This window comes from Sinohyriopsis cumingii, chromosome 6, assembly GCF_028554795.1.
Source record: "Sinohyriopsis cumingii isolate HCF-2022 chromosome 6, ASM2855479v2, whole genome shotgun sequence".
NCBI classification, from domain to species: Eukaryota; Metazoa; Mollusca; class Bivalvia; order Unionida; family Unionidae; genus Sinohyriopsis; species Sinohyriopsis cumingii.
In genome coordinates, this window is record NC_142966.1 from 148,268,901 (window position 1) to 148,289,713 (window position 20,813).

The 20,813-nt window shown below is 35.5% G+C and overlaps 1 protein-coding gene across 1 annotated transcript in view; it reads right to left on the minus strand.

Moving 5' to 3' along the window:
- Positions 1 to 20,813, minus strand: part of LOC149798237 (bridge-like lipid transfer protein family member 1) — a 215,309-nt gene that overhangs the window by 118,619 nt on the left and 75,877 nt on the right. The window contains exons 25-28 of the mRNA XM_089963361.1: positions 12,354 to 12,597; positions 9,186 to 9,398; positions 5,348 to 5,546; positions 4,178 to 4,267 (exon numbers count right to left, since the gene is read on the minus strand). Of these exons, the coding sequence (XP_089819487.1) occupies positions 4,178 to 4,267; positions 5,348 to 5,546; positions 9,186 to 9,398; positions 12,354 to 12,597 (746 nt within the window). The remainder of the gene's footprint in view (positions 1 to 4,177; positions 4,268 to 5,347; positions 5,547 to 9,185; positions 9,399 to 12,353; positions 12,598 to 20,813) is intronic.

Genomic DNA, 20,813 nt, shown 5'->3' on the forward strand with positions numbered 1-20,813 from the left:
GTTTCACCAAGCCACAATCTGTTTACGTGGGTGCAGATGGTCAGAACATTTGTTTATCGAGCTATAACGCTGTTGATTTAAACTTCGTCTCAGAATAAATGTACAGTATTGTTTCCTGATGAGTTAATTATGTCTTTTGGTTTCATTCATTGGTACATAATATATATTTATTCCACAATTCCCCAAAACCTGATCAAAACCGATAGTCTTTATAACGTCAACATTAATAACAACGGCAGAATCTCCGCTGAAAAAAAGAAAAATTTTAACACTGGAAGAAAGGATTAATGTCATTGAAAGAAATGAAAAAGGCGAGACCACTCGCAAAATAGCAGTCAGCTTAAGCGTCGGTAAAACGCAAGTTCAAAATGTAATCGAAGACAAGAAGTCCATTAGAAATGAATGGCAGAAAGGTGCACAAGCACAGAGGAAACATGCCACGGCACGACGAACAGTTTACGGAGATCTGAACGAGTGAGTATGGGAGTGGTTTTGTGTTGCAAGGAGTAAAAACATACCAGTAAGTGGAAAGTTGATTCAGGAAAAGGCAATAATTGAGATACATGTTCAGACCAAATAGCTGAGTAAAACATGTCAACAAAGAAGTATAATGGATTTCTTTTAAAAAAACAAGTGAATAAGTGTATAAAATAAGATATATACATCATATCTAACTGTTCATTTTTTGTACATATTAATGTGATGTTGAAATATAAATTTTATTCTCGTTGTTTGATAGATGTATATCTTTATTATATAAAGATATTTTGAGAGGAATGCATGCATTATTTAACAAGATTCATGAATAAAGGATATGATACATGTACAGTGAGTATGGGTATTATTTATTTTTCAACAATGCTAACTACTGACCCTGAAAACCAGTCCTTTTTCACACACCTCTTATGAGAGACCACCTGTCTTGAGAGACCGCTTTTGGTTGGCAGAAGGGGTGGTCTCTCATAACAGGTTTTACTGTACTTGTATGTTATTTATCATACATTACTGTAAGAAAAGATATTAACATCAGTAAAGTGCAGAACAAGCATTCCTGAAAGTGATAATTTTTACAAATTTTAAAAACTATTTATTATATACTGAATAGATTATTTTTCTTAATCTAGAAAACATTATACAATGTTTACATATCCCCAAAGGAATCACCATTGCCTGCAAATGTGGAAGAAAAATTCTAAACAACCATTTTAGGACTATGAATGCAGCATACCAGTTTATTTGTTTTTCTTAGCCTGTGATTTTAAAAATAAAATTAAAATAGAGTAAAACCTGTCTTGTGAGACCACCCCTTATGCCACAAAAAGTGATCTCTCAAGGTAGGTGGTCTCTCACACCAGGTTTGTGCAAAATGACCAGCTACAAGGTCAAAATGTAGCAGGTTTAAGAATGGAAAATATCCACAATTGCTGTACATGCAATTTATTTCCTGTTCTTAATTCTTTTCAAAATACTGCAATCCCTTCATCTCAAAGTAATTTTGTTGAGCAATAAAGATACACATCTATTATAAAACATTTACAATTGTCTCTGAAGATGATTAGCTTAGCATATGAACTGCCAAATTTCTAAGGTAATATTGATTATCCTATCCATAAGTTAATTTGACATGTCCATAAATTTCAGAATCACTTCAAATGCAGTGTAAGAACTGCACAGTTAGCTATGATAACAGTTATTCATCCTGTATTTGAACTAGCAGCTTTGACCAGGCTGTGGGTAGATATGGAATATATATGTATGTACCAATGAGTGAAAACAAAAGACATAATTAACCCATCAAAAAAAAACAACAACATTTATTTAAAGACTAAACCAAAATGCCTAATTCACTGATGACATAACGGAATTAACTCGAAAACAAGGGTGTAATGGGCCTGCATTGCAGTGACTAGACAATGACTTTGTATTGGTCTTAATAACAGTAACATCACAAAATAAACATACAATAAGAACCTTTTACAAGGACAGTCAAATATGATAAAACGATAATCACTTGTTTTTCACCCCTAGGCAATACAGATTAACTCCAAAGACAACTGGCCTATTCGACTGCCACAATGAAGCCCTTCCAAAAGAGTTCTCATTAGGGTATTAATGGGGTTTTGCGATTTTTCACAAAAGATAAATAAACAATACAAATCACTGAATTGACAATGTATATCTGTGACAGCTCATTTTAAAGAAGCAATGGTTAATCATAATTGGGATTTACAGGATCTCAGCACTACAAGGGTGGTTAGTGACAAGTTTGTCTGGCTTATGACCTGCAGCATATGATGGCTACTTGAATATGATCAAGACTCACCTATTGATTTTTTATTAAATAGCACAAATACTCTTATAAATGGCCATGGATTCAAAGGATTCAATAAGGTCAGTGATATTTATCTCTAATTCTGCAATGCAGTCATACATAGCAATGTTGTCTTAGAACAATCTACGCTTTGTCTGCAAACACTCCTAAGTGGTCATGGTTACGATGGATTAAATAAATATCAGCAATGATAATTTGGTTTTGCGCAACAGTCATTTATAGCAGCATCAAAATAACTTATTTTTCAGAAAATTATAGCCTCTGGTTGAGTTTTGCAGGTGGTCACTGACAAAAGTGCATTTATATAATAAAATCAATTCTTGTGTGGCAATTGTGGTCATAAATGATAGGAGGTCACTCATAGCAGAGGTTGCTTAAGATTGGCTTTACTGTTTTTCTTGATTATATCAGAGATAACATAAATTACGTTTTGTGATATTGTGATATTGCTGATAATGGTGACTATTATAGATGACAATAATCATAACAACTTTGATATGTCCTTTGTGCATATACACTGTATAGTTCATATACATGTAACAGCTGTAATTTGTTCTTTGTATAAATGTGCTGTACATTTTATATTCATGTAACAGCTTTGTTATGTCCTTTGTACAAATGTACTGTACATTTCATATTCATGTTATCACTTGGTTAGGTACTTTGTACAAATGTAGGACACGACTGCAAAACAAATGAGATACAGTCTGAATTTTCATCTGCTCTTGTCCACTTTACAGATTTATCTTATTTTGACCTCAGATAAAATGTAAGACAATACAAAAAGGGCTTGCTACATCTGTACAAACAGGCTACTAAGTCAAACCTAGGTTTGCTACAGTGGTACAAACAGGCTTTTCATTCAAACCTGGTTTTAACATACTAAAGATAAAACAATGCTGGTGGGGCAGTGAATGCTAAAAAAACCCAGAATTTAAAATATTTTCATCTTTGGTATTTTCAAGCTTAAATAAAGAGAAACATGTAGACAAATATATATCAACAAAGAAACAAGAAGTGGGACAAGATGACAAATCTGAATGAGAAACAAAGATGGCTTCTAATAAAATCAAGATTGTTTAAGAAAGCCTTGAAAAACTGTGCATTAAGTGTGAATACAAATAGGTCAGTTATTCACAGTGCCTCAAAGTACAATATATTTAAATTATTACCAAATTATGACACTAATACAATTGATGAAGACTTTATTTGGGGCCTTAATGCTACATAAGTAGCTACATATAGACACCCTCTACAAGGATTCATGCTCTAAAATAAAGCTTTAAACTGAGAGGATATAAAAAAACAAAATAACAATAAAAAAAATTAATACAATTTTTAAAAATTCAGGCGTTATTTGCTATGTGATTAGGCAACTAACAGATTATACCACAATAAACTCAGAAAAAACCCATTAAACTCTTAAGTAACTGAGTGTTTGTGTGAATACTCCAGAATGAGAGTATTTTCTTCAAAAATGGTGGTCCTTGATGAAATAATGAGAAAGAGTTCATCCATGGCAAACCTAAAAAAGTTGTATCATATTAAGAATATATGGTTTTACTGTTTACAACTAAAAAAGTCTGGAGAAAAGCAAAGTAAAGTCTTGCACAAGCAATACAATTTATTATTTTTAAGCACTATTTTGTAAAATAGGCCAGTGATTTATTGATTTTGCATATGCTGAATTTTTATACTTTCAATACAATTCTTCATGTACAGATTTTCAAGCAATTTAAAAAGTACAATCAAGATCATTAAAGGTCACTCCTGAATAAGAATGAATATATTAAATCTTTTATCTGGCCGTTAATAAGCTTACAAAAATATGTACCATTAGCTTACCTTGGATTTGAAGCTAAGTGTGTGTTGAGGAAGATCAAGTGTAAACCTGGCCTTCTTTACTGTCGTGGCAGTGAGGGTGATTGGACCAATCTGGAAATTATAAATTGATTTACTGTTTATTAAACAATATATGTTAATGTGAGCAGAGAAAAGCAAAAATAAAAGTGATATGATGAATTCAAGTGTATAAAATAATCAAGTTTATTAAGTCTTCTTCATTCTGTTGAAAGTCATATCATCATCAGCATAGTTATCTAATTCATTGTTGCTCTCATCATCATTCCCACTGCTATCATCATCAGCATAGTTATCTAATTCATTGTTGCTCTTATCATCATTCCCACTGCTATCATCATCAGTATAGTTATCTAATTCATTGTTGCTCTCATAATCATTACCAGCAGCAACAGTATTTTAGATTTGTCACAGTAACTACCACTAAAAACAAAACAACACTGAAGTGAAGAATTCCCATTAACAAAAGGTACCATTAGTCTAATATGTTCATTAATTTCCACAATGATATATTGAGTAATTTTGAATTTTGTCCTGGAAAAGAAAGTATGAATGGTGAATAGATGGATCAACATACAAATGGATATTTAAACTGAGGAATTACTAACAGCAACAACCACATCTAAAACCACTAGGTTAAAAAGTGTACTAAATTTCATAGCAATAACTTAAAAGTATTGTAATTATTAATATGGCTAGGTGAACCAACAATGGAAAAAAAAGCATTTAAAATACTGAATCTGAAGATTTGTGAATAGCAAAAAGCAAATCTAAGCCCCTGACATGTGAAATATCAGAGAATAAACCAATCTAGATAGGAAGTCAAGTTTTGTTCATGTGCTTATGGTAAGCTATAACTAGTAAATCTGAAAAATTCCAACAATTTCTCCACCCTGAGATCTTGACATTCCCAAGAATAAAATGATTATTATCTACAATTTACATAAAGTGTCATAATAACCCATTTTAGTACAAGAAGCTTTGTAAACACAAATAAACAAGAATGAATGATGCAATGGCACAACCTGAACACTAGTGCAGTACGAGTCTAGATGTATCCTGTTGAAGATTGACCGTAAACATATAAATAGCATAGCTATTAAATAACATAGATAATATACAGGTAAATGAATAAACATTGTTTCAAAGACAAACCTTGTGTTGTGCCTTTAAGGAAGGTAACAATGATGCCCCAATGGCTAAGCCCTTCAAAATGGCTTTAACATGGATGTGTAAAGACATAGGTTTAGATTGTGCCTCTGGCTGTAAAGGACGTGGAACTATGCTGGGTGGAGCCTCTGCATGTGAACCTCTTGAATCCAAAGTCCCAAAGTCTGGCAGGTCAAAATTGCGGCTGAAAGTATATACCAAATATGAACTGAATTTTAGAACTTTAAAATCATGTATTGCTGATCAGTAATTTGTCTCACAAATTAACAAGCCTTCTCTGATTCTCCAGTCTGAATATATTAGAACCTTTATTAATAGGGCTACAGCATTTGCATTGTGCTGATTTCACAGTACTGATAGGTTTAGTGCATTTGTATGAGAAAATATGAATACATTTTTGGGATGGATACTGCATGACCTGTGGGAGTGGAGTATCCATCTGAGAAAACGAGTTCATATTTTCCCATAAAAATGCAGTAACCTTTTTATTTACTTGTTTTCTTATTCTACATAAGGCTTAATTTAAAAAAAAATACACAACAAGAAACAAAGTAACTGAATTTATGCTGTATTCCAAAAATAAATACACAACTGTAAATTCATAAATACACAATAACAATATTAGTGTGCACATAGCACCACCCCATGAAATTTGAACTTAGTTGTGCACTCAACATCAGTTTAAAATGAATTGTTGTTTCGGTCTCCTTAAAATTGAAATTTAGAGTCATCCCGTGAATGAATACAAATTGCTACAGCTTTTCCAGTTGGTCTGAAATAATTGAATATTGTTTGTTTTTCTGACGATTCTACTCAAGTCCGCTGATTCTGGACTGGAATTAGGTGTGTCAATTCCACATGAAGTACATGTGATTTGAGCAGAGAGGGACATGTCTTGTCTTGACTCAGCAGCATGTGTGTTTCTGTCAATGAACGTTTGGAATCATAATGTGAGGAAAAATATGAACTCTTTCAATTGCAATTATCAAACTGATGCTATGGAATATCACGTTCATTTCATTTGGAGTGCAGTAGGGAGAATGTTATTGCAATTGGAAATGTAGTTAAAATTACAGTACAATTTTGAAATGCGTGATCAGGCTTTAGAACCCATGACATAGCTCATGTAATTCAGATTTCTAGAACTAAGAAAGTACATTCTGAGGAAATTCAAGATGCAAAAATGTAAGTATATTTTTTGCCATTTTTATTACTAGCTAAAGCAGACATGTTGATGCCTGGTCACTTGCATACTCTTTGTAGAGACCACAGCTTTGTTATGACCTGTATGTTTTCTATTACTAGCCTAGATGTGAAACATGTATCATCAAACATGGAAAATTGCAAACCAATTGGTGTGTGACAGTCTATTTAGTATGTGGAACTAAGAATTCTTCGTCATCATCATTTATTGTTTATTAGACTCTTACTTTTCTACCAAAACCTTCAGCTGCATTTTTTCCCATGAATTTAGTACTTTGACTTATAAAATGGTACATCTCTGATAGATATGCAATATCCCTTGCCCTCAGTATGCTTTTCTATCCTATTTTTATATACCCCAGAGAGCAATGGTCATAGTCTGAACCATTCCAATAACGAAATGTTACAAACATTTCTCCTAAATAACTGTTTAAATTATCAGAATGGTATTTTCAATACTGCGTCTCTCACGTTTGTTGTGGACATTTCAAATATAATGTTCATTCATTTGCTTGTCTGAAAGTTTCATCTGTGACTCAGTAAACTCATCCATGTTGTTCACTTTATCTTCTCTACTTTCAAATAGACGAAACACTCATTTTAGTTCATCCACAAACAAATCTAATAAACTAAAACCTTAAGTCTACTATATGAGTGTACATAGTTTGTCTACAAAGTAGTACATTACACACTATGCTATTTTTGGCACACATGTCATGCAAATGCATGCAATATCAAGGTGTTCAGTATTGTAAAATACTGCATCATTCTGACACTGTAAAGTTAATGGAGACAAAAAGGAGTATATAATAATTATGAAGATCTAGATGGCTGAACATTAAATAAGTAACAGTCAATACTGAATGGGAAAAATTCAAACTGGCCTTTGTACACAGGTGACTTCTGAAGAATGGTAATATTAGACAATTTAAATTTATACTGATATAATGACTTGAACACAGTGTCCATAAGCATGTTTACACACCAAATCACAGGACATGTCTTCACCCAAACAATGCTTTTTCTGGCAAATGAAACACTTCATCTGCATGAATGGTATGCTGGCATGACTGCTTAAGTAGTAAGAAATCACTGTTTGATTAGGAATCATTTTACCACTGACCAAAGAAGCATGGCAACCATTTAATACTTAACTTGTATAGAGGAAATTTCATGAGGTAAAATTGGAATGACTTTTGAGACTGCTATATAACTATATCAAGAACTATGTTCTCAAACTGGAGTTCCTAGACTGGACTGATGCTTTACTGGCCAGAATTTCCAGGAATTCAAGATAAGACCATTTCTTCTTTTTAACTCCTGAGTGTTGAAACTATCTCTTGTTTTTTCTAAGTAATCACAAGATTTTCAAATTGTCCAATGTGTATGCTATGCAGGATGTAAGACTGGCACCATGTTCATTCAAAACAACCAGACATCATTAGAAGTCTTTTAGAAGAAAACACCATATTATTAGGACCATTTATTTCACTATCAGAAATAATAATAAGATTTTCAAGACAGCTGTCATGACAGCTATACTGGATGTATGATTGGCACCGTTGTTTTATTTTGTGCAAACCAGACATCTCATGAAGTGTTTTGGGGGAAAATCCTATTTTCATCTTACCATCAATGTCAGATTGCCATGATTTTAATTTAGGACCAAGTAGATATCATAAGAAGCCTTTTAGTGAAAACACCAACTCCATATGACTTTCCATTAAGTAGGAGCAGCGACACTAAGATTTTCAAGATGGCTGCCATGACTGCGAATTTGTTTGTCAAATCTGTACCATCATCATATTAAAACCAACTAGACATCATAAGAAGTCTTACTGTGAAAAACCCAAGCTGATATGATAAACATACAAACAAGCAGAGTATTAATAAGATTTTCAAGATGGCTCCTGTGCTGGCCATATTGGATGCCTGAGCAGTACCATTTTCATTTAGGACCAATTTGACCTTGAGATGAATGTGTGTGTAAAAAGTTTCATGGTAATCTTCAAAGTAGGTTAAGGGGTGCAGTGTTAATGAATTTGTGCTAATGGATGAAGAGATGATGGACAACAGGCCATTACATGAGCTCTTTTTCAAGTCTATGATCAGAAGAGCTTAAAATTAGCACACTTTAACATTAACAAAAGACCAAATCATTTTATAAGTAAAAAAATACACTTCTGCCTAGATTGAAAAATCCCCATTAATCTTTCAATTCTTCACATAATCTAATCTGTAACAGTATCATACTTTTAGACCCAGTAACTCCATCCAAATGGTGTTTGCGGAACCATAACCCTAAATCTGTCACACATATGAAGAAAATTTCTAATATGACTTCATAAAATATTTGATAAAGTCATAGTAATTGAAATTTTTTACCTCTGACCCTTCCAATGGAGCTTGTGGGAGTTAAAAATAATAACTCTCTCATCTATGTTCACCATATCACCAAAACATTTGTCAAACTAGATTCATTTCTACCTAACAGTTGAGGAGAATCTGTGATATTAAAAACACAGACTGATGGACGTTATCCCTTTCACTGTATACCCCATGAGTGAGGTAAATAAGAAGGAATATAAACAGCATACAAACAAAACAACTGTCATGCTACCTCATCCTGGAACTTGCTCTTCTGAATTCCTGTAGTGTTGTGGACAGCTGTCTGGAACTGCGAGCCATCATTCCATGGAGTACCACTGGGTGCTGTGGTATGTCTATATCTATTTCTCCAACAGACACCAAGGCAGAATTATGCCCCTTGCCTCTTCTCATCACATTTGTGTGAAGCCCCTCAGACTTTGCAATATTTACTGTGACCACAGTCCTGGAATGATAAACGTGTGTCTATGTATATATCTACAGAGCCATAAGAACTTTTATCAATTAGAATGCAAAACCGTTTCCTAATGTTTCAACCCAAACAAGTGCTTCATCAGGGATATAAACAATTTAAATAATTAAATTCACACAAAAAAAGAGCAAACACAAAATCCTAAATAAACACACACACACACACACACACACACACACAGAGATGAACAAATCCACTTGCCCAACTGCCAGGAAAAGTTCAAATTCCATTCAGGCAAGCTCAAATTTGCAAGGCAGTTGCATGTTGACCAAGAAGAAACATAAAGCTGAGAGGGGTACAAGATACAAGAAATTTAAGGTAACATCAGTGGCCTGGGAAAAGTACAGTAACCATGTTTGAACTCATTTACCGACCAAGAGTTCATAATGCTTCATGTTCTGCAAGTTTTATATCCTGTGATCTCATCATAATAAATATATTTGCACCTTTATTTAGTGTTTATACATAATGCATTCTTCCTCTGCATACCTGGCTAGTTTCTTTCATATCCATAATATGGTCTGTGTCTAGGCCATTCTCTTATTTTCTTGTGCTTATGTTATGATGTGAATAGACATTTACTATTTAAGGCAATTTTTTAACAAAAAAGGAATAAATATTATATATCTTATCTAATAAGTTACAATGTAATTGTAACATTTGTATGTATCAGGGATTTGCCTACTTTTTGGTCCTAAGTTAGCCTTGGGCAGTTTGTCAGACTGCTGACTCTAAACTATGTTTAGAAGCATGTTGCAATTTTTATGACAAGAAGGTGTTAACTGCTAAAAATACAACTTGAGAAATTTCAATGACAGGCTTGTGTTTGGAAATAAAAGGCACTTGTCTCTAAGAACTATCTATTAAGAAGACTTTGTTCAAAGTGTGATGTTAGGAAAATGAAGTTATGTGTTGTAAGTAATGCACAATAAGCATCTGAAACAACATGCAACTGCTTGTAAAAACCACACATTAATATGAATATGTTGATGAGGTCAGTGGGGTCAACACAAGTTCTATGCAGGAGAAAATAAAAATGAAAAACATTTGATATTACTGTATCATCACATTTAATCGATGGATGTCATATGAAAATAACAATAAATAATTATTATTTTTAATATGGATAACTTTTAACATTCATCAGTTCTAGTTTGGAAAAATGTTCTATGATAAGGAACAGTATGATAATGTACACTACTGGATACACAGTTCTGATGAAGTGTGTGGTGATTGTGAATAGATTTTTAATTCATGATTTTCTTGAAAAGTTATATTTTTTTTGTCCTGGCAATATGGAAAGTGTTTCTATTACTAGTGCAATGATATGCTACACGTAAATCTTCTTGTGGAACAGCATGTGGACTGATAATGAATCACTCTGATTGGCAAGCGCAGGACTTTTCATTTACAACTGCATTACAATGTTTGATTCAACTGGGGAAGTTTGTGGGTGTTTGACAAAGTTTGAAGAATGCAGGTCTGACATACGACATTTCAAGTTGTTGCTGGCTTGTTGTAGCTTTTGAGAGAGTTTGGATTTTTGTAGCCAGTGATGTGTATTGGCATTCTACTGAATGTCTATCTTAAAATGTCTTCTATGGTGTGATGTCAAAGTTGGAGAGATCATAAGTTGCTTTATGAGTGATGTTCTTTTTGCTCTATATATGTTGTCGTTGTTTGATTTTATAACAACTCCATCAGGCACAGCAGAAAACAACAAGGGTTTCTCCTTTTCTAAAAGTAGTTCCTTGTGTGTAGACTCCATGACTGAGACAAGATAAGAAATGTAAGCTTAGCAAATCAGGTAGATAACTGTCACATGGGTGAGAATAATCTAATCTATGTCAGAACTGTCAACTCCAACACTGATTATTTTTCGCGACCATATTTTATGAAGAGAATTGAATAAACATATATTCAATTTTATTCCATTACATCAATGACTCGCTGTACTTTCAAACACTGAGTTTTCTATTAAAACATCATTAACATATGAGGTACTGAATTATAACATCATCAAACTGTCATGTGATCACCTTCAGTTACCTATCAAAGAAAATCAGAATGAAACAAGAAATAATATAAGAATAGCTGAATATAGTGATTATCCCATCATTAGGGTGAAGATGTGTGATCATGTCCATAAATGTATCCAGGGTAATTGTTATTTGTTCTATTGATTATTCCTAACAAACTGCACAGACCCAGATTTCACACAGCAGACCACAGTAATGAAGTTTAATGAAGCAAATAACACCAGTATTAAGTAATCAATGGCAATAAATGCAACAAAACACAGTGGAGGACCTCTGACTTCAGTAACAAAGCCAAATTTTAATGATGGCTTCTTTGCTGATTACTGTATTAGTGCAAGTTGGATCATCTGATGCAAGTGTTGAGTTAATTAAAAGTATCATGTGTAATTATATAGACCCATTAAGAATTCTGTGAGTTTTTAAATGGGTCTATTAAGTGTCCTGTATGTAATTATATGGACCCATTAAGAGTCCCATATGTAATCATACATGTGTAATTATATCATCTATTATGAGTCCTGTGTGTAATTTTATGGGTCAATTAAGAATCCCATTTGTAATTATATGGATCAATTAAGAGTCTCACATGTAAATTATATACATTCATTTAGCATCCTCTGTGTAATGATATGGTCTATTAAGACCCCTGTATGTAATTATGGGTCCATCAAGAGTCCCATGTATAATTACATGGCTTCACTGAAGTCTTTGTATTCCCAAACATACATGCATTATCATCATATCTGCAAGTGTTTCTCATATAAATACATTTTCCTCTTGAAGGAAAGTGGAATTAATAGATTCTGTTGAGAATTCAGCATTTCCAGACAGCTGGAAAATATTTATGAATAGAGACTTTTACACAATGTAAAAAGCAAAGATTACATACTGCATATTAGGTGGAGCACCCTCCAGGAGAACTATCATGGTGTGCCCCACATGAGCTGTGACAGATGACTCTGCTGACTTCCGCTGTATAAATCCCTTGACTTTCTCTTTATAAGTGCCACTCCCCTGAACACTTCTCAGTTCCCCTTCTAATTTAAGGCCACTCAACACGGCCAAGATCTTCATCTTGTCCAACTTGGCAATTCCAAACACGACCAAAGGAATACTGTCTCCAATGTAGATACCTGAATGTAGATACATGAAAGTTAAAGCACAAATCCATGACCAGGTTTGTGGATGTTTTCATGGGTTACTTGAAAAATTTATTACAATAATGTAAGTGTCCAAGGTAAGTGTGATAGTACAGTGCAGATGATAAAGTTAAGGTGATAAAACATTCCAAGCAAATAAGATAATGCCATTTTATTATTATGTACAATTATTTTTCTTTGTCCCTTTAAAATGTTGCATGTCCACCAAATATGGGAAGTGTGAATACTACAATACTGAAGAAGTCTTTTAGTTATTATCCCATATCAATACAGTATGACTTTCTAATCAGGTGGGGTTGCAATAACAAGATTTTAAAGAGGCTTCCGTGGTGGCCATATTGAACATAAGATCAGCACTATTTTCAATTATGGTCAAGCAGACAACACAGGATGTCTTTTAGTGAATACCCCATGTTGACAATCTAGTTGTGCTAACAAGATTGTGTCCTATACACCATTAAACTAGAATACAGTGAGGGTAATAACTTTAACAAACAAATATTATTTTTGACTAACAGTGCTAAAAACTGCAAGACTATTTGCACTAACAAGACTCTGTCATGCCACAAGACAAAGTGGGCAATAACTCTAGCAAAAAATGCTATCAATGACCATGGCACTCGAAACTGCAGGACTATTTTCACTAACAAGACTCTGTCATGCCACAAGACAAGTGGGCAATAACTCTAGCAAAAAATGCTATCAATGACCATAGTACTAGAAACTACAAGACTATTTTCACTAACAAGACTGTGTCATGCTGCAAAACAAAGTGGACAATAACTCTAGCAAAAAATGCTATCAATGGCCAAAGTACTAGAAACTGCAAGACTATTTGCACTAGCAAGACTGTGTCATGCTGCAAAACAAAGTAGACAATAACTCTAGCAAAAGTTGTGACAGCAATGTACTTTATCAATATGTGCATTTTCAAGTGATGGGCATAATATTTATTATCAAAAGACTGCTGCATGGAAGGACATATGGATGGATGGATAGATGGACACAGGTATGAAACTGGAAGTAGGAAAGGTAATTATTTTGTTGTCTCTGCATTTTACAGGCTTGATCATAAGTACTAAATATACCAAGTGTCATATCTTAATATTAAATGGGTCAAAAATTAGAGAACAAAAAGAAAGTGGAATGGAAAACTTAATATACTGAGCTGTGACCTTGACCTGGATGATGAGCTCCATAAAACAAAATGTGAAACACCTTTTAATACTTATTTTTTAAGGAAACCCTGTATCATCCCACAGTCTCAATTGGCTTCAAATTCATTCTTTGATTTCAAACACCTTGAAAATTATATAGAGGAAATTAAGTTCTGGAGTGAAATATGTTTCTCTGATATTTATTAGGAGAAATTTGCTCATTGCAATTCAGCCCTCCATACCAAAACAAAAATAAACCATTAATCACATAGTTTGGATTGTTTTAGTAACAAAAGTTCTAAATTGTTGTCTGCTTCATGGGTCTGGAAAACCACCTGTTCTCTCTTCCTGAGCAAGTAAATGTTGGCTCTACCAAAGAAAACTTTACTAATTATTCATAACTGGGCAAAGTAGATCAATCTGTGTGCATTTATAACTCTTAACAAGTGCTCATATTCAGCATTGTCTAACATCTAGCATACATCAATTATTGATTACTTTTGCCTATCTGACTGCTAGTTGTCAGTCCACAACATGTAACAAAGGGACAATGAATTTGTTTTACACAAGCACCCAATATAAACTTTATACCAAAATGCATCTAAATCATGAACATATTTTTTTCACAGTAAAAACAGCAGGTTTCAAACTCTTTCAAAAAATGGTCTCTGAAATAAATTTATAATAAGAGACAACATTTTATAACAAAATCAAGAAACGGCAGTTTCACACCAGCCATCAGTTTCCTAATGGCATTTGACCGTGTACAGTAAAACTTCTGCTTAATCTAGGCATCATATTTATGTGGAGAAACCTCCCTTTTCAATAAGTTATCATACATCTGAGTTAGATCCATGATAAGTGATGAGCCAGAGAACAAAAATGTTGTGATCTTTCATCTGGTCAGTGTTACACTTGTTCTAGATCACTGGTATATTTTAACACTATGCAGCTTAATGCATATGCTTTCATGCCCAGCTGAACACACCAACTGATATTTCTATAAATATGTAATTACTTTTTACAATAAAAAGATCTCACTTACATGTTTAAGATGTATTTTAAATGTCTCAGCAAATTCCCACTAACATAAACACCATGTATGCCAGTGTAATCTATTTATAAAGCACATAATGCCAATCAGCCCTGGAGTAGTTCTTGAGAAATGGAGGTTTGACTGAATCGATGACTTAGGATGAAAGTTGGTGAAATTTGTATTTATGGACTACAATTTTCAAATTAAGTTAGTGACAATTTTCATGTGAAAATTACATCATAACAGCATCTGCTGGATGTTTGTTTTGACATGAAACTTTGTCAGTAAAGCTTCAGTCTTGAAAATATGGCTACCTGGGGCAAGCACAACGCTATTCATAAAAGGGCTAGCTCTGAACTGTACTTGATATAACTTGGAGAAAAAAAAGTTTTTTATCTTCAGGTAAAAAAAAAATAAATTTCACTGTCTGAAAGAAAATCTCACCCAACCACAAAAATGAAATGGATGGTCCCTGAAGGGCCATGCATTATATTGGTTTTAATCTTGCGGTCTAAATTCCAAACAAATTATATACATAGTTTGGACCAATTTTAGTATCAGGTTTCACTGAGTGCCTGTAGTCATTTAGTAAGTGCACAGGTAGTGTAGTGGATAAGTGTGCTGTGTGATTAAAGTGACAACAGGACAAGTATCTCATCCCAGGGACAAGTACTCAGAAACAAATAACATTCCACTGCCCTGTGCAAGGACACCTTCTGTTTAGTGTCCATTTTGTGTCTCAGTAAGCAGATGACATTTTAGCAAAGTAGTTGCTAAAAGAAGCAAATGGACATGGTACTCCATGTACTGCTTGGGATGGCTACATTTGAGAGGTAGTGGATGCTGCCCTGACATTTATCACTTGGAATGGCTACATTTGCAAGGTAATGGATACTGTCCTGACATTTACTGCTTGGGATGGCTACATTTGCAAGGTAGTGAATGTTGTCCTGACATTTACCACTTGGGATGGCTACATTTGCAAGGTAATGGATACTGTCCTGACATTTACTGCTTGGGATGGCTACATTTGCAAGGTAGTGAATGTTGTCCTGACATTTACCACTTGGGATGGCTACATTTGCAAGGTAATGGATACTGTCCTGACATTTACTGCTTGGGATGGCTACATTTGCAAGGTAGTGAATGTTGTCCTGACATTCACCACTTGGGATGGCTACATTTGCAAGGTAATGGATACTGTCCTGACATTTACTGCTTGGGATGGCTACATTTGCAAGGTAGTGAATGTTGTCCTGACATTTACCACTTGGGATGGCTACATTTGCAAGGTAATGGATACTGTCCTGACATTTACTGCTTGGGATGGCTACATTTGCAAGGTAGTGAATGTTGTCCTGACATTTACCACTTGGGATGGCTACATTTGCAAGAGAGTGGTCATTATCCTGACAATTACCACTTAGAATGGCTACATTTGCAAGGTAGTGGATGTTGTCCTGACATTTACCACTTGGAATAGCTACATTTGCAAGATAGTGGATGCTGCCCTGACATTTACCTCTTGGGATGGCTATAATTGCAAGATAGTGGATGTTGTCCTGACATTTACCTCTTGGGATGGCTACATTTGCAAGGTACTGGATGTTGTCCTGACATTTACTGCTTGGGATGGCTACATTTGCAAGATAGTGGATGTTGCTCTGACATTTAACACTTAGATTGGCTAGATTTGCAAGGCAGTGGAGGCTGTCCTGACATTTACTCTTTGGGATGGATACATTTGAGAGGTAGTGGATATTGTCCTGACATTTACTGCTTGGGATGGCTACATTTGCATGATAGTGGATATTGCCCTGACATTTACCACTTGAAATGGTTACATCTGCAAGATAGTGGATGTTGCCCTGACATATACCACTTGAAATGGTTACACTTGCAAGATAGTGGATGTTGCCCTGACATTTACCACTTGGAATGGCTACATTTACAAGGGTGTGGATGCTATCCTGACATTTATCATTTAGAATGGCTACATTTTCAAGATAGTGTTCATTGTTCTGACCTTTACCACTTGGAATGGCTACATTTGCAAGGTAGTGGATGCTATCCTGACATTTAACACTTGGAATGGCTACATTTGCAAGATAGTGGATGTTGCCCTGACATTTACCACTTAGAATGGATACATTTGCAAGGTAGTGGATGCTGTCCTGACATTTACTGTTTGGGATGGCTACATTTGCATGGTAGTGGATGATGTTCTGACATTTACTGCTTGGGATGGTTACATTTGCAAGGTAGTGGATGCTGTCCTGACATTTACCACTTGGGATGGCTACATTTGCAAGATAGTGGATGTTGTCCTGACATTTACCACTTGGAATGGCTACATTTGCAAGGGTATGATGCTGTCCTGACATTTACTGCTTGGGATGGCTACATTTTAGAGGTAGTAGACGTTGTCCTGACATTTACCGCTTGGGGATGGCTACATTTGCAAGATAGTGGATGCTGTCTTGACATTTACCACTTGGAATGGCTATATTTGCAAGGTAATGGATACTGTCCTGACATTTACCGCTTGGGGATGGCTACATTTGCAAGGTAGTGGATGTTGTCCTGACATTTACCACTTGGAATAGCTACATTTGCAAGATAGTGGATGTTGCCCTGACATTTACCACTTGGGATGGCTATATTTGCAAGATAGTGGTTGTTGTCCTGACATTTACCAATTGGAATGGCTACATTTGCAAGGTACTGGATGTTGTCCCAACATTTACTGCTTGGGATGGCTACATTTGCAAGATAGTGGATGTTGCTCTGACATTTACCACTTAGACTGGCTAGATTTGCAAGGCAGTGGAGGCTGTCCTGACATTTACCTCTTGGGATGGCTATATTTGCAAGGTAGTGGATATTGTCCTGACATTTACCACTTGGAATAGCTACATTTGCAAGATAGTGGATGTTGCCCTGACATATACCACTTGAAATGGTTACATTTGCAAGATAGTGGATGTTGCCCTGACATATACCAATTGAAATGGTTACATTTGCAAGATAGTGGATGTTGCCCTGACATATACCACTTGAAATGGTTACATTTGCAAGACAGTGGATGTTGCACTGACATATACCACTTGAAATGGTTACATTTGCAAGATAGTGGATGTTGCCCTGACATATACCACTTGAAATGGTTACATTTGCAAGATAGTGGATGTTGCCCTGACATTTACCACTTGGAATGGCTACATTTACAAGGGTGTGGATGCTATCCTGACATTTATCATTTAGAATGGCTACATTTTCAAGATAGTGTTCATTGTTCTGACCTTTACCACTTGGAATGGCTACATTTGCAAGGTAGTGGATGTTATCCTGACATTTACCACTTGGAATAGCTACATTTGCAAGATAGTGGATGTTGCCCTGACATTTACCACTTGGAATGGCTACATTTGCAAGATAGTGGATGCTGTCCTGACATTTACCACTTGGAATGGCTACATTTGCAAGATAGTGGATGTTGCCCTGACATATACCACTTGAAATGGTTACATTTGCAAGATAGTGGATGTTGCCCTGACATATACCAATTGAAATGGTTACATTTGCAAGATAGTGGATGTTGCCCTGACATATACCACTTGAAATGGTTACATTTGCAAGACAGTGGATGTTGTCCTGACATATACCACTTGAAATGGTTACATTTGCAAGATAGTGGATGTTGCCCTGACATATACCACTTGAAATGGTTACATTTGCAAGATAGTGGATGTTGCCCTGACATTTACCACTTGGAATGGCTACATTTGCAAGATAGTGGATGCTGTCCTGACATTTACCTCTTGGGATGGCTACATTTGCAAGGTAGTGGATATTGTCCTGACATTTACTGCTTGGGATGGCTACATCTGCATGATAGTGGATGTTGCCCTGACATTTACCACTTGAAATGGTTACATTTGCAAGATAGTGGATGTTGCCCTGACATATACCACTTGAAATGGTTACATTTGCAAGATAGTGGATGTTGCCCTGACATATACCAATTGAAATGGTTACATCTGCAAGATAGTGGATGTTGCCCTGACATATACCACTTGAAATGGTTACATTTGCAAGACAGTGGATGTTGCACTGACATATACCACTTGAAATGGTTACATTTGCAAGATAGTGGATGTTGCCCTGACATATACCACTTGAAATGGTTACATTTGCAAGATAGTGGATGTTGCCCTGACATTTACCACTTGGAATGGCTACATTTACAAGGGTGTGGATGCTATCCTGACATTTATCATTTAGAATGGCTACATTTTCAAGATAGTGTTCATTGTTCTGACCTTTACCACTTGGAATGGCTACATTTGCAAGGTAGTGGATGCTATCCTGACATTTAACACTTGGAATGGCTACATTTGCAAGATAGTAGATGTTGCCCTGACATATACCACTTGAAATGGTTACATTTGCAAGATAGTGGATGTTGCCCTGACATATACCACCTGAAATGGTTAAATTTGCAAGATAGTGGATGTTGCCCTGACATTTACCACTTGGAATGGCTACATTTACAAGGGTGTGGATGCTATCCTGACATTTATCATTTAGAATGTCTACATTTTCAAGATAGTGTTCATTGTTCTGATCTTTACCACTTGAAATGGCTACATTTGCAAGGTAGTGGATGTTATCCTGACATTTAACACTTGGAATGGCTACATTTGCAAGATAGTGGATGTTGTCCTGACATATACCACTTGGGATGGCTACATTTGCAAGGTAGTGGATGTTGTCCTGACATTTACCACTTAGAATGGATACATCTGCAAGGTAGTGGATGCTGTCCTGACATTTACTGTTTGGGATGGCTACATCTGCATGGTAGTGGATAATGTTCTGACATTTACTGCTTGGGATGGTTACATTTGCAAGGTAGTGGATGCTGTCCTGACATTTACTGCTTGGGATGGCTACATCTGCATGGTAGTGGATGTTGTCCTGACATTTACCACTTGGAATGGCTACATTTGCAAGGGTGTGATGCTGTCCTGACATTTACTGCTTGGGATGGCTACATTTAAGAGGTAGTAGACGTTGTCCTGACATTTACCGCTTGGGGATGGCTACATTTGCAAGATAGTGGATGTTGTCTTGACATTTACCACTTGGAAAGGCTACATTTGCAAGGTAGTGGATGTTGTCCTGACATTTACCACTTGGGATGGCTACATTTGCTAGTTAGTGGATGTTGTCCTGACATTTACCACTTGGGATGGCTACATTTGCTAGTTAGTGGATGTTGTCCTGACATTTACCACTTAGGATGGCTACATTTGCAAGGTAGTGGATGCTGTCCTGACATTTACTGCTTGGGATGGCTACATTTGCAAGGGTGTGGATGCTGTCGTGACATTTACTGCTTGGGATGGCTACATTTGCAAGACAGTGGATGCTGTCCTGACATTTACTGCTTGGGATGGCTACATTTGCAAGACAGTGGATGCTGTCCTGACATTTACTGCTTGGGATGGATACATTTGCAAGGCAGTGGATGCTGTCCTGATATTTACCGCTTGGGATGGATACATTTGCAAGATCATTGATGTTGTCCTGACATACCTTGATCTGGTAATATATCTGACAATAATAGATGGAAATGCAAATTTCCTGCTTGTACATGAAAAGATGGGGAACAACACATCATATATCCCTATGAGGCTTTGAATGATAACAATAAAAGAAAGAAACAACTACCCTGGCCATATGTTAATGTTTCTAAAGCACCCTGGCACCATAATCTGCTAACTTAGACAGGCATCAAACTATTATTATTATTAATTATTACTATTATTCCAGTAAAATGTTGATAACTTGAATATCACTAAAATTAATGTGATATGATCTACTCAAATAACTTGCTCAGTCATGGCATAACACATGCTATTGTTTGTGACCTCAAAACTCTGAAATAACAGAAAAGTCCCCAAAATTTCCAGGCAAACAACACTTTCATG